Here is a 15,181-nt window from a genome sequence, read left to right on the forward strand (position 1 = left end):
CATGAAGATTTTTAACTAGCAAATCATCAAAAAATATTTTAAAATTAATTTTATCTTCACCCCAATTTTTCATATTTTTTCATCCATGACCCCAAGAAAATAAATTTGGGTCTCACTATACCATTAGCATAGAATCATGGTATTCACTGAGAATCACATTTTTCATTGCATCAATGGATCAAGCATAATTGAGGGCCATATTTTAACTGCTAAAAATTATTAAATCAAATATGCATGTTTTTTTTAATTTTCTCAAATTTTCATTGCCTTATTTTCAATTTGTGTGTGGTTCAATCAAATGAATTTCATCAATTCTGGAATTTACCTAAATTTACTAATGGAACAAATAAAAATGTCTTCAGCAGGAAATAAAATTTATCCTGAAAATTGATTCCATAGTATCTGTGATCCCAAGAGTTGTTCAGATACTCAGACCAATTGAGAACTCTCAAATAACAAAAAAATACCACAAAATCTCCACCAAAAATAAATGGAACTCGATACAATACAGATTCTTCAATTATTGAAACTCTTTTAGTGCCAACCCAAATCATCTACCAATTTGATGAACTTTACATCACATATTAGAAAAAATGCACATAATGAAAAAAGGTAAAGAAAACTGTTACTCTTTTGTGGAGCACATACACTTTTTAAAAATATATTCAATCAAAATAAAAACCAGAAATGAAACCTGTTCATCTAAATTTCACGACATATAGGTACTGAAAACTTATGATCATTATCATTAAAAGTGGACAACAGATTGACCCTATTTTATTTCCATACTTATAAACATTATAAATAGAACAGGCTTAAGTAGGAAGATGTAGGAAATAACACAGATTCCTTTAAACAGTACTTATGAACCATATTATTCAAGTATAAAATATAGAAAGTAGTTAGGTTGGTTTAAGGATGTTTTTACAAATTAAGGAAATTTTCCTGTTCATTCCAAGTATCAAAATAATTACCAGACAATACAAAATACATGCTCGATGTAAGAAAAGAATCCATATCCCCTGGGTTAACTAAAGTAGTACTTACCAGGTCAATCAGACAACTCAGAGAAAAGACATGACAAATAATACAGCAATCAAATTTATGCGAATATTTTGGAATAAATGCAATACTATTTGGAATCAGAAGTTTTGGAAAAATGTGGGAGAAAAGTTTTTTATTTAATTTCATTTCATTAAAAAATTCAATGAGTTAAGTTTAATAATGCCTTATATCTGAAGCCTGTCAAAGTATTCTTTTCCCATTAGGTTACAATTCTTAACTTCATAAAATACACATAATAATGCCTTGTATCTGACATATTCATAGTATTCTTTTTCCATTCAGTTACAATGTATGGCTTCCAAAAATACACATAATGTTTTAATAAATTATTAAAAAATTTAATAGTAAACTTTTAATAATGTTTTATATATGATGTCTTCATAGTATCTTTTCTCAATAGGTTACAATCCATAAAAGGTCATTAGATAATGAGTGCCACCACCAGTAATAGTCTTTACTGGTATCACTTATGGAATTAATTAAGTCAATAATTGCTTAAAATATAATTTTAAAAAATATTGAGAGATAATTAAAATACAGCCAGCTCCAGTTAATCACAGCAATGATGAATGATGGTGAGGTTAAATTTATGTTTGGTGCATACATAAGATGTGATACGATGAAATATGTTAAAACGAGCAATGAGTTTAAGACTAATGTGAAAATGGCAATGTACCAAGGCAACTTACCATTTAAAAAAGTCCAGGCGAGATCTTAATAAGAAAAATAAAATGTAAGGTTGGAATAAATTCAGAAATATTTTCACTTCTAAAATTAATAATACACATTTGATTATGAAATGGCATTTAAATCATATGTTATTATCAAAGTAAAAGCATTATATAATTTTTTTGTTAAAATAATTTTAAAATTCACCACATTCAATCATCAAAACTATATTTTTTAAGTCTGTACAAAGGGAGTGAGTTTAATATTAAATTCAGAGTAAAAATAAATATTATGATTCTCTGTGTTAAAATGTGCATGCAGTCATAAAACATTCCAAATTATAGGAATAATCATATTAAGCCATAACAAACTATGCATGTTTGGGATAAAATGAATGCAATTTTAATTATTTTATTTAATTGAAGCTGTGAATAAAAATGATAGGTTAATATAGTAGGCTAAAAATTCTATTATCTGTACGCCAATTTAAATATAAAATTAAAATTCAGCAATGTGAAAATGACTAATTAGTATTTATGTGAAGTGTCTATAATGTCTCAGCATACAATAAATTATGAAATCTTTTGAGTGTCATGCTTATCCAAGAAGCCAGAGATGACAGAGAAAAGGATATCTGTCATATCTTACCATTTTATGTTCCATCAGACTAATTAAGAGGTGAACTCTACTCTTTCACTTTAAGTCTTATGGCTATAGCTGCGATTGAGTTCCAAAAATTAATCTAACCAGGGAAATTAAAATTTAAACATGGTACAGATCAGTTCACTATAATGAATGGACAACCAACCATTTTGGATTAGTTATTTTTCAGATTATGTGTATCTTTAGCACTAGTCTGTGTACTAATTGCAAAAATGTTTACACCATTTTTGAAAGACAAAAATTTCTATCAGGCTTACATACCATTTATTTAACAATTAATCACTTTTATATAAAAGTGCTTTAGGATTACAGAATGTTGGTCTTATTTTCTGCACATTTAACTATTTCCACTTCTATACTCCCAAAATTAAAGAATCAATAAAATAAAATGGGCTTGGGATATTATTTCATAAGTATGTCATTCTCAGACTATACAGAGTGAATGGCTGAATTAAAATATACAACATGAGTAACTAGGGATGCTGAAAACTATTTAGCTTTAATAATGCTCATCAAACATGAAAGAACTACAGAATTTTGCAAATATATTCAGGAATGCTAAAATCATGTCAATGGCTTGTTGAATATCCCATAAGGCAATCAAGGGCATGAGAAGTAACAATCTTAAATATCTACTTCCCTGAAGAAAAAAATGTAAAAATAATAGTGAAAGACAGGTGACAAATCTCAACTGAAAAGTTTCACCGGACAGTCTGCTTCACATGAATACTTTCTTATTTGTAAAACTTCAAATTTTATCAGCTACATCCCTATCAAAAGATCAAGTGGTACATTTATGCATCTGTTTTCCTGTTCCATCCAATCCCCATTTTTGGTTCTTTGGTTTTTCAATCCAGCTTAAATGATGAATTATGGCGCCGTTATTTTTCACTGTTTTGTTCTGTTATTTTCTGTTCACAAATTTTGAAGAATTCTAATCGAAACTACATTATTTACTATGCAAATAACAAAAACAGTAATGTGCACATGCTACTATGAGGATCTATGATTACACTTCAACTCTGCTGCCATTGGTCTTTCCTTTTATAGGTAAAATCAATTTTGGTGTAACTAAATGCCACAGCATCAAATAACCACTACCAGGGTCATTTTTTTGGGTTCTCTATAATCCATCATGCCCTTGGGTTTCTTGAGGTCCAAAACATATTTTTTCCTAGCCAGTCAAAGTGTGAGAAAGGCAATTTGAGTCAAACAAGATTTTGGCATCAGCAGGAAAAACCAATTGATTGCAGCAAGCATTCTCTGAACTCGGGTGCAAATTAATGATTAAACCATTTACAGAATATAGTTATGCATATTTCTTGTATTATGGATTTTTGCCAATCATTTGATTGCGAGTAAAACTTAAAATACAGGGTGTTTTACATTTTGGAAGTCAAAAATGCTGCTCATCAGAGGGTTATGCCATTTACTGACAACATTAACCTATGCCAAAACTATTTCTTCTCCCCATCTCACACATACAATAACCCTCATCACATGACACTGCATACAAAACTATGTGATAATCCTAACACTGGGTAATAATTATAAATGTCCTATTCCTCTTACTAGATAGCTGAAAGTATCATATTGTAACTTCAATGTTTCTACCACAATTATAAAACAATTTGATAATATACTAAAGATGGCTTGCAGGCCCATATAGCCATTGGCATTACTTTGGGAATCCTGGGGCAGACTCACACTGATATTTTTAGCATGTCTAAAATACTGTGCTGGATCTCACATTATAAAGTTGACCAATTCATAGCATTTGCTGCACTACCCTGTACTATGCACCTAAACAATATGATCTTTCTGTGCATGACAGGTATTTTCCATTTAAATTATGACCTCTTATTGCTTACGACAAATTAGATAATATTTCAAAGTGTATACATGTATATTTCTTGTATGTGTGTACAAGTATAGTTCCTGTGCTTAATACTTTAGATAAGTGATCTCCTACTGCAGTGATGGAATCACAATAATTAGTGTAATTTACATAGTTCTAGGCAGAATATAAATTATCATTCTGTTCTACTTGATCAGGAAGATTACTTTAAATAGTATGCACTTGGTTACCCTCATTTCATGTGTGTACTACTTTAAAGGCTAAATATGAAAAAACTGTCAAAATAACTTGTTTAAAAGACACATTTTTGTACATGTATTTATACATTAAACACTTTGTCATTACGTGGCAAGGTTCAATCAATGCTTAGTATGCACACAATATTTGCAAATTGAGTGGACTGCTACCATTTGTTCTGTGATCAACTGGATGAAGACTGAGAGTGTGAAAAAAATAACCTGGCAGTAGAACTACAATCACTACTCACTTGGAAACGCCAGCCCTCAATTCCTTAATGACATGTTTAGAATCTGCTCGCAGGAAAAGAACAATGGGATAAAAGCGGGCATAGTTCAGTCTCTCAACAGCAGCTGGTGTCACATCCAGCAAAGCATGCTTTCCTCTTTCCACAATATCCCGAATGGAACTCAGTCGAATGATGCCACCAGAGCGACCACTCGAAGAGCTAATTCCATGGGGACTCCCACCTTTCCCGGAGGCAGCAGCAGCCAGCTGTGCTTCAAGTTCTGTGGGAATTAAATAAGGAGTTACATTCCAATAAAAGAAGAATTGCCTCTATCAAAACAGTAGAATATGAATATTCATTTATCATCAACTGCTGGGTTCTGAAGAAGTTACGACACAAGGAAATCAGATTGCTGAATCTAACATATCCTTAAAACTAGAAAGAACATAGAAATGAGAAGAACTTCACTGGTCAATTTCAGCTTAGGGGATGGTTATTTCATAACATTGGGCCATAAAAGGAGTAATTCATGCATATAAATTATAATTTAAGGTCATTAAGCAAACATGATGCAATGCTGCACAAGATTTGATCTATATTAAGTTTGATACAGGGGAATGTATTGAGGGTACAGAGTAACACAAAATGGTGACAACTATTTCTCCAGAAATAAAATAACATCACAAAACCAAATTTTCAATGCATAAGTACCTAGGTATGTTGACCTGAACTATATATCTACCATTAACATGTATTTAGATATTAATTACAATGAACCTACTTACTAGCATTGTGACATCATTTATTCATGCATGAAATAGATTCTATCCATTGGGTTCATATTTTCATTTAACTACTTCATGAAATATGAATTATAATTATGAATAAAATCATGTAGTGCAAATACCAAGTAGAAAAAGTACACAGATCCCAAGAACCATTGATGCTTATATATTATTGGTTGAAATTAAACAAAGGGATATGATTTGCGATCAGACTAACAACAAAGACCTTTACCTAGGAAGTTTTCATTATCAATTTACTGAGTATCTACTGCCTTCAAATTAATTATTGCATATTTCCTGATCATAAAAAAAATTTACATTCTTTTTTTCAAATGAAGAGACAACTCACTAAATGGAAATCAAAACATTACTTACGAGGAGTGGTGAAGCGATCAGGGAAATCTGCCAGCATCTTGTCCCGTGCAACATCTGAGAGAGGGCCAAAGAGAACAACTGGTCGGACAAAACCAGGGTGCCTCAGCGACACTCTCTCGTAAGCAGGGAACTTACTGGCAAGCGATGCTGATGAATAGCTTTCACCAAAAACTACATCATCCCAATGATCCTAGAAAAAATAAATGTTTAAACCATGTGCAACGTAGTTAAGGAATGAGAAAGTATAAAATCATAATAATACCTCAATAAAATGATTTCAAACATTTGATGCATTATTAACAATGAAATTCTGTCCACCAAACTACAATAAAGGAGGACCATGAAATGCAATCCCAATTTTTTGGCTTATCTATCAGGAAAAATGCATGCAATGTAACCTCAATAGCAAGTGTGTGATTTTTTTTGGGTTTTAATGGTAGGCATGATTTCATTGTGAATTATGGAAAAATATTTACTCAAATTTCGATAAAATCGCCAGTATTTCACAACTTGATCCCACACGATTCTTATTTCCATCAAACATCCAAAGTAAAGTTTGATTCCAGGCTTGAAAAAAGAATTGGGAGGGAATGTAAAATATGCTGCCAAGGAAAAAATAAACTGATACTTCAGAGACATGTGTGCACTGCTGTGAGAAGCATCAAATGCTTTTCCTCAGCCATCAAAGCAGGGCATTTTTTCTGGACTATAAGTGGGGAAATTTTGCATTTGCTTGCAGAAATGTGAAAATCCCTCATAGAGACTGATGGCTGGGTTGCCATTTATGGGAGATTGGAAAACCTCTTTCCCACTTGGGCCCCAACCTACTGCTTGCCCTCCATGACTTTGTGTACACCTGGTCAGGGAAGACAAGAAGACAGGGAAGACATGGGAGATATTTAACCGCTATTTCCCTGCAAACTCTTTTCTTTATGCCATGTCCCAATTAGATGGGTTCTCTCAATTTGTAGTTCAGCGAGGACAGCATGATTTAATGCTGTTAATTCTATGATGCTTTTTGAGGCTGACAGTAAATTCCTTAGCAAAAATACATGAGTAGTCATAAAGAGTGATGTCCCTTCATAACTTACCCTCCCCAATGATTTGGACCTCCGATGACTTCCCCTCCTTCTCCTGAAGAACCCTACCCTTCCACCTCCTCCCTCATTCGCTGATGACGTTCCACCTCCCCCATCTTTTTTGGCTGCGTTGAACTGTGCTGTTGCTAACTCCTCAGCCCTGCTCTTGTTCGGAATGGTGCCTTTCTGAACTTCTTGGTTATTCCGTCCTTTTGAAAAAAGCACAAGTTACGTTACTGAATTTGAATAAGGACACTTTGTTTTGCAGCTTGACATGCTTATGCTAATGATAAAGGTACACCAGAAAAATATACAATATGTATGGATGCAGGGAGAAAAATTGAACTCTAGAATATTGCAAGTCAGGTGAGAGTTAACTTCTAATAAAAGAAAATGCAGAGAATTGGCTGAGCAGATGGTGACATATTAATAAAATACATAAAATGCATTACAGTATATAAAATGAACCTTACTCATTTAATGATGAATTTGTTTTTCAATTTAACAATAAAATGATTTAAATTATTATAATTTTTTTATGCTTCATCAAATGCTTATAATGATAATTCAAAAATCTTAAACATTTACAGAAAAACTACCACTAATATAATATTCTGAATCCAATACAGTTTTCGGTATATCTATCAATGAAATAAGTTCAAGGAGTAATGCTCTGGGAGCTTGTTAAATAAATATATTAATTCTGAGTATAGTTGTATTAATCTGATGGGAAAGCAGACTATGGTGGTACTGAAATTTTAACTTAAAAACTTTGACTGTCAACACATTCAAATACAAGTTGAACTTAAAGTTAACTTTACCAAAATAATCCAGAACAGATATAATGCTTAAGCTTTAAAATAAGAAGTGAAAAGTCTATTTTAAAACATTTCCAGCATCCAGAATACACTAAATGTGACAATGACTCCGCGCAAAATTGCACATTTTTTCATGACCTTCACAGTCGACACCCTGAAAAAGGGAGCATTTTCATAAAATGTGAATAAATATTAGTTCAGCTCTGGTAATCAGCTCTTTAACATGACAGTGAAAAGAAAGCTATTTATTTCCTCAGCTAATTAGCATTAGTACCCAATACCATAGGTGCTTTTATCAATAGTTAAATGAATGCCGCTGAGTCTCATTCTTATAGGGAATTTTAAGAACACCATTATAAAACCCTTTCCAGAAAAAATGTTATTTCTGTAGCTTATATTTATAATGGAGAGGGAAGCTACTTCAGTCAATGAGAATTATTCAAGAATCCTTTGGTTCTCGTTTTTAATATCTATTTCTTCAGCATGCCTTCTGATAATGAAAACGCCCTCAAATGAGAGACAATAGGTTTGTCATCTATCTTACATATATAATGCATTCAGTCCAGAATATTCTCCCATTAGATAGCATACCGATGATAGTTGGAAGAGAATTCACTAAATTTGCCTCAGATATAGCATTTCATCCCAATAATACACTCATGTAGCACAAATACTAGCTTAATAAACTCAAAAAACTAGGCATTTGGCTTTATTAAAATAGTAGTATCTTAGCATTAAATTAATACATTAAATCTTTGCATACCTATCCTGTACACCTGCCAAGCACCAACCACTCCATTATGCAAAGTGTCAACTACATGAAACACATCTCCTTTCCTAAAACACAATTCTCCTTTATTTGGATGATCATAATTGAAATGGGTTCTGAAAAGTATAGACATAAATAAAATTACACACTTATAGCATAAATGTATTGCCTACATCAATTAGTTTTCAATCATATATCTATACTCCTCAACATTAATTTTCCAAGAAAATTGTAGCAAACTAAGTAATCTAACTATAAGATATGACATCACTGATATTTGTATCCTTGAAGCTAATTCATAAAAAAAATGGCAACAAATGTTTAACCAAGACATTTTCCAATAAATACTGCGTAAAAATGAATTCTAAAATCATTTACCCAGATCAAACCCAGCACGTACAAAGTTTACAAAATATAAATTAAATTTCATGCCAGTGAAATAAAGGGATATTTATGCTTTCAAGTTTTAGAACCATAGTTTGTCTAACTTTACTTTTGCATAAAAAAGTATTTCAGTTCAAACACTGAGGCTCTGTAATGTACAAATTCCACACAAATCCACAAAGACTGGATTACTTACTTTACATGAAAGGAGTCACCCCGCTGTGAGGCAACAACCTGGTCGTATTCATCCTTTCGGAATTGCACAATCAGCTGCACCTGCTCTTGGAGGCCTAAAAGGAGAAGCACTGCCTCTTCCCTTGTGATTCCCTTCATCTCCATCCCATTGACCTACATTCAAACATGGAAAAATCACTTTCAACATGTATCATACATGCATCTTGAAGTGCACAAGTTGGCATACAAGTTTACAGTAACAGCATTTATATCAACAAATTTGCACACACACACACCACTTATGGCGACCAAGTCAGTTAGATGAGTTAGAATGATAGCTGGCCAATTGTTAATGAAAATGAGGGGACAGAGGAAAGGAACTATTAATATAGAAGTGGGCTGACATTTATACACACATATGAATGACAAACTTGAGAGCAGAAATCTCAGAAGTGTCTTCATTTGCTAAATGAGTAAAATAAGATAAAAGAAAACATTGAAATATTCTTCAGTAAAAATTATTTTAGAATTTTTATCATGATGAATGGCAACCATACAGTACTTCACCAAGATAATGTTCTAATTATCATCTAGTGCAAAAATGTACATAGGCCGCTTGTGGCAATTCTGACTCAAAAATCATAATCATGTAGGTTTTTGAGGATTGCATTTGGCACAACTAATAATAACTTTTAAATAGCCCCAAAAAATTTCCGAACTTTCCATGAAATCTATGATTTCTCTTGGATTTTCTTTCTTTCCTTGTCACTGGGCCCTTGTATATAGGCTCTCGCTGAGGTGAACTTTCCACTATCACCACCCTTTCTCTTTACCATCGTCATGCACTTTCCTGTCAACCCTTCCCACTCCCTCTCTCAGTCGGTTTTTGACACCAAACTAATAAACTCATTCAATTCTCTGCTATTATGAAACCTTTGTAATGAAAAAAACATGGTAACATGCAATTACGAAGTGTTGTTACATTCCAAATGAAGCAGTTCCAATAAAGTAATACCAGGAACTATAATTTTTATCTTCTCTACACACTTGGATACATCTCAAACTCTCAGAATTCAAACAAATACATAGCATCCGCTCAGAAGTATTCCATCAAGAAATGGAGATGACCCTGCCAAAAAGGCATAAAATATTAAGATTTCCTCGGTGAATTATAAAAAAACTACCTTTTGTTCTGGAAGGAGGGATATTAACAAATGCATATCAAACACGTACTAAAAATATCACGGCTAAGGCAAGATGGATGCAGTTTGAAATGGCTCACCTTGAGGATCTTGTCACCAGGTTGAAGACCCTGCAGGGATGCTGGACTACCTGGCTGAACAGCTGTGACAAAAATACCAACTTCATTACCACCTGTCAAGCGTATACCCACAGAGCCTTCCTTTTGAAAGGTTATGAAGCGTGGGTCCGGGCTGAAACAAATGATTCACACATTTCAATGAATACCACATTTCAATATATTGGAAATAAAATATTTTCAAAGGAGTAAACAGTACTCTTTTCCATCATATGCCTACATTAAATATTAACTGAAATACTTACACAGGCTGTTTTGATCTTTGGAGGAGAGGATCATCTTCATAAAGCTGCCTACGACTGCTGTAATAATCTGTGGAGAGTAAAATCAGAGTCACTCAAATGAAAATAAATGTAAGAAACATTAATTTTGTATTGCACATACTACCTTGATCAAAAATTTCCCGGAATTTATTCCGAAAATTAAAAATACAAGTTTATTCATCTAAATCTATATTGTCCCCTTCAAAGTAATCCCCATCGACTGCAACACACTTATGCCAGCGCTTGATCCAATCCTCGAAACATTTTTTATATTCGGTTTTCGGTATGTCCATCAGTGCTTCCTGCGATTTTTCCATTACTTCCTCTCGGCTGCTAAAACGCGTTCCCCGTAATGGTTTTTTAACTCGATTGAACAGAAAGAAGTCACAGGGAGCCAAATCAGGTGAATTCGGTGGCTGTTGGATGGTATTTGTTGCATTTTTCGTCAAAAAATTACGAATAATGATAGCACTGTGCGACGGTGCGTTATCATGGTGCAAAATCCACGAGTTTTCTGCCCACATTTCTGGTCTCTTTCGGCGAATTGCTTCACGCAAACGTCTCATAACGCCCAAATAATACTCTTTGTTTACTGTCTGGCCTTCTGGCAAAAATTCATGATGCACTACACCGTTGTAATCCATGAAAACCGTCAGCATTGCCTTCTTTTTTGACTGAAAACGACGTGGTTTTTTTGGTCTCGGCTCATTTGGTGAACGCCATTCACTTGCCTGATGTCTGGATTGCGTGTCGTACTCATAAACCCACGTCTCGTCTCCAGTAATGATCCTTTTGATGAATGTGGGATCGGATTCAGCCTCGCAAATCATGTCTTTTGCGACGTCAACACGGTCTCTTTTTTGCATGAAATTGAGGTCTTTTGGCACCAAGTTTGCTGCTACACGACGGAAACCCAAATCATTAACCACAATGTCTTGGGCGGATCCATAGGCAATGTTCAAGTCCTCCGCTATTTCTCTGATGGTTAATTTGCGGTTATTGACCAACATTTCTTTTACTTTATCAATTTTTTCACCGACTTTCGATGTCGATGGTCTGCCACTGCGTTCATCATCTTCGATTGACTCACGACCACTTCTGAACCGCTCGTGCCACTGGTAAACGACCGTTTTTTTTAGAGAATCGTTGCCGAAACACTTTTCCAACATTTCCAACGTCCGTGCGCCACTAAATCCGTTTTTTACGCAAAATTTAATACAAGTTAGTTGTTGCAAATTTAAATCCATTTCTGAAATTGTAAAAAATCGCCAACACACACAGAGATAGATGTACTCTTGGCTACGTACCTTTTGCAAATGTCAAGTTATGACACTAAGATTTAAAGGGAATATCAACAACAGATGTACCAATTTAACAAAAAAAACAGAACTCAAATCGGAACGATGGGAGCGCCACACGGTGGTTATTCCGGGAACTTTTTGATCAAGGTAGTACAATGACAATAGGATCTTAAGTTCAATTTTTGAGAAATGTTTTTGAACAACTCAATCTAAAACCCAAGTAGTAGATGTCTTATCTAGTTACTAGAACTTATTGTAGCACAATGTGGGTACATGGAAAAAAACTCTGACCCCCTTCCCTGTGCATATTAATCTAACATTTTTTGAGATTAGTTTATCATCAGCCAGTCAAAACAATCTTAGGTCAATTACTGCGATTATTTGTCTCCCAAGAGCAGGAGAATAGAGGAAAATAAAAGATAGGAGGGAACTAATTGAAAACATCAGAATCACAGGAGTCCACTAAAGAATATGACTGAGGGAACCATTAGAGGAAAGTACTAAGAGAGAGGTCAAGAAAACAATGAGAAGCAAGTGATGGAAGACAACATAGGCAGGAATTCTGAATGATTGAAGATTGATAGATATTGGTAGTTAATATGACAGCTTGGAGAGCTGCTGTAAAATCAATCCTCAGATTAATAAACAATTGGTAAATGCTTAAGATAATTAACATCTGTATAAATATAGCAATTAATGTTTTACATTCAAAATGCCTACAAAAATATAGAATACTATAATAATTTTCAAGGACAATACCACAGAAAAATATGCCTCTCTGCAAGTAAAATCTTGAAAAACATTCTTCAAATTATGACTGAGTATAGTATTTAAATCTCAATATATAAGTTGCAGTGTGGTAAGGTGTGGACTATGAATTCTGGATCAACTCTGAGAGCAATCAATGTCGCACTGAACACAAATTCTAAAATACAACAGCTGAGGAATCTTCAATAGAAACACTATTCCATACATTAGCTCAGCATGCTCACAAAAACTCCCCCATAAAAAAATAAATAGTTTCATTCACAGCCATAATTAAGTCTCACGATGGAATGGTGGACAAAAATTTATTTTGATCAATGCAAGCCTCAAGCTATTACAGGCATAAAAGGAGGTTCACTTGGTAATAAAAATGAAGAAAGAAGTTCATGCATACCTTCTGGCCTTGGAGGTGGTGGTCGGGGTGGTGCAACTTCCCCCTCAATACCTTCCCTACCCCCTTCCAGCTGCCCAAGGGCCCAGCTGTCCACCAGAGGGCCCCTGGAACGGCCTCCTCTAGAGCTTGTGCCTGGAGGTCCCATACTCCCCCCCTTGTCATCCACTGGTGGCTGCTGGGAAGGCGTTTGGTGGGCACTAGAGCGAGTTGGGGGCTGAACATAGAGGTTTTGTGATGGAGGGTAGGGTGAGCGGTGGTGGGGACCAGGCTGGTGGCTGGAATGGCCATGATGATGTGCGAGATCAGATGAGGAAGCATCGATGAAGCCGGGTTGACTCTGCAATTCTGTTGGAAGACACAAATGTGGGGAGGCCATGTTAGAATACCTTCCTTGGCTATTCATTATTGTTTACCATGAAAAGTGAAACACAAACGACTATTACTGTCATTTGTAATCTACTATTTAAGGTGGTGTTTTAGGGGACATAAGACTACACTCCTATATTCATTAGCCTTGAATGACAAGACGACCTGACACTCCACACTAAACAAATCTTCAACTCTGCATTCTCAATTTTGGCAAATTGCTTATTGTGCTAGGACATATTTAGTATTTAGCACAGATCATCTTCTTCCAATTCAAGGGCTTGAAATGACTAACAGATTTGAGAAGTTGGCCCCAGTTGTAGGCTAGGCCCTAAACTATCTGAAAATCATGACACTTTTAAGTTATTAGATGAGACCTGTATTTATTATTTACTCCGGCATAAAACCTGTTTTAAGTTTGTTTATCCCTCATTTACTGTCTCCAGCAGTGCAATTAAAACAATGACGAAGTTATGTCAAAAACTGTAAGACTTCCACCACAGCATCAAGATATGGAATTACAAAAGACAATCTCGGGAGACTACTAACCTTTGACAAGTGCTGAAGTCTCTGAGTGCCTCTGGTGACCAGCTCCAAAGGCACGGGAACCTGCTTGCGAGGGTGCCATACCAGCCACCTCCCTCTTCACCACCAGGCTCACTCGTTCGCCCTTGGCCCCTTCAAGTGCCTTCCGTGCCTCCTTCAGTGACATGCCTTCTGTCGTGTGGCCATTGATTTTGACGAGAATGTCACCTTCTTGAAGGGATGGTGGGACCATCCCTCCCCCCAATCCCACTCCCACGCTGCAGTTACCCTCTCCCGAGCCATCCTCCACGTCTATCGTGTCCACGTCCTCGACCGAGACAGCAGCCGCTGCAGCCGACCCCACCTCTCTTATGTATATTTTACAGCCCAGCACCAGTCCAAAGTCTACGAGGCAAAATTGATACAAGAGACAGAATGATTAAAAAATGGCCAAGACCAAATCAATTGTACATGCAATGGAAAAATAATAACGTGTATTTAAAAATTCAAGTCAAAGTAGCTTTGTACCACGTAACCATTGTCAGAATTCATTTGCTCAGAATATACAGTGATTTGCAGGTGGCATGGCTATGCTTGTATGAGAAGGAAGGCCCGGCAAGGTTACCATTACCTTGAATGTAAAAAGGGATGAAAATGTGCATCTTCAAGATAAACAAGCATAAAACTATAGTTATGGCTCACAGTTGAAGAAAGGAAGCAACTTTTCAAACAAGCAGGACAAGGGAAAGGCACATTTGAGATAAAGAAGACGAGTTTTCCATTTAAGCACCCAGGAGAGGAATAAACAGGGATACTAAAGAGATTTCAGTATGCCAATTCTTCCATATATTACCATAATGTATGTTATTGTAGGATCTTAAATATAAACAGGCACATTTAAAAATATATTACCATAAAGGTTAATGATAAAATGAATATTGAAAAGATATTGATAGGATTTTTAGTGCAATGCAGCATTTTGTATAAATATATAATTGAAATGTTTTTAACCATTAAGAATGTTGATAAAATGGTAAGAAGGCTCTCATGATTCGAAGATTGTGATGGCTGCATGCTTCTGGGTTTCAGTAAATGTTCTTTTCCCCTGATAACAATTTTGTTAATTAATGTTACACCTGGCAAA

The 15,181-nt window shown here is 35.0% G+C and overlaps 1 protein-coding gene across 2 annotated transcripts in view; it reads right to left on the reverse strand.

The window, feature by feature from the left end:
- pyd (zonula occludens-like protein polychaetoid) overlaps nucleotides 1-15,181 on the reverse strand; it is a 106,013-nt gene that overhangs the window by 42,435 nt on the left and 48,397 nt on the right. For both annotated transcript variants that reach the window (XM_071584310.1, XM_071584311.1), the window contains exons 4-13: nucleotides 14,062-14,442; nucleotides 13,147-13,491; nucleotides 10,669-10,735; nucleotides 10,388-10,538; nucleotides 9,128-9,279; nucleotides 8,542-8,663; nucleotides 6,973-7,169; nucleotides 5,882-6,071; nucleotides 4,743-5,001; nucleotides 1,755-1,778 (exon numbers count right to left, since the gene is read on the reverse strand). In XM_071584310.1, coding sequence (XP_071440411.1) covers nucleotides 1,755-1,778; nucleotides 4,743-5,001; nucleotides 5,882-6,071; nucleotides 6,973-7,169; nucleotides 8,542-8,663; nucleotides 9,128-9,279; nucleotides 10,388-10,538; nucleotides 10,669-10,735; nucleotides 13,147-13,491; nucleotides 14,062-14,442 — 1,888 coding nt within the window. The remainder of the gene's footprint in view (nucleotides 1-1,754; nucleotides 1,779-4,742; nucleotides 5,002-5,881; nucleotides 6,072-6,972; nucleotides 7,170-8,541; nucleotides 8,664-9,127; nucleotides 9,280-10,387; nucleotides 10,539-10,668; nucleotides 10,736-13,146; nucleotides 13,492-14,061; nucleotides 14,443-15,181) is intronic.

Source organism: Hetaerina americana, unplaced genomic scaffold (assembly GCF_022747635.1).
Source record: "Hetaerina americana unplaced genomic scaffold, ioHetAmer1.1.p SCAF_178, whole genome shotgun sequence".
NCBI lineage: Eukaryota > Metazoa > Arthropoda > Insecta > Odonata > Calopterygidae > Hetaerina > Hetaerina americana.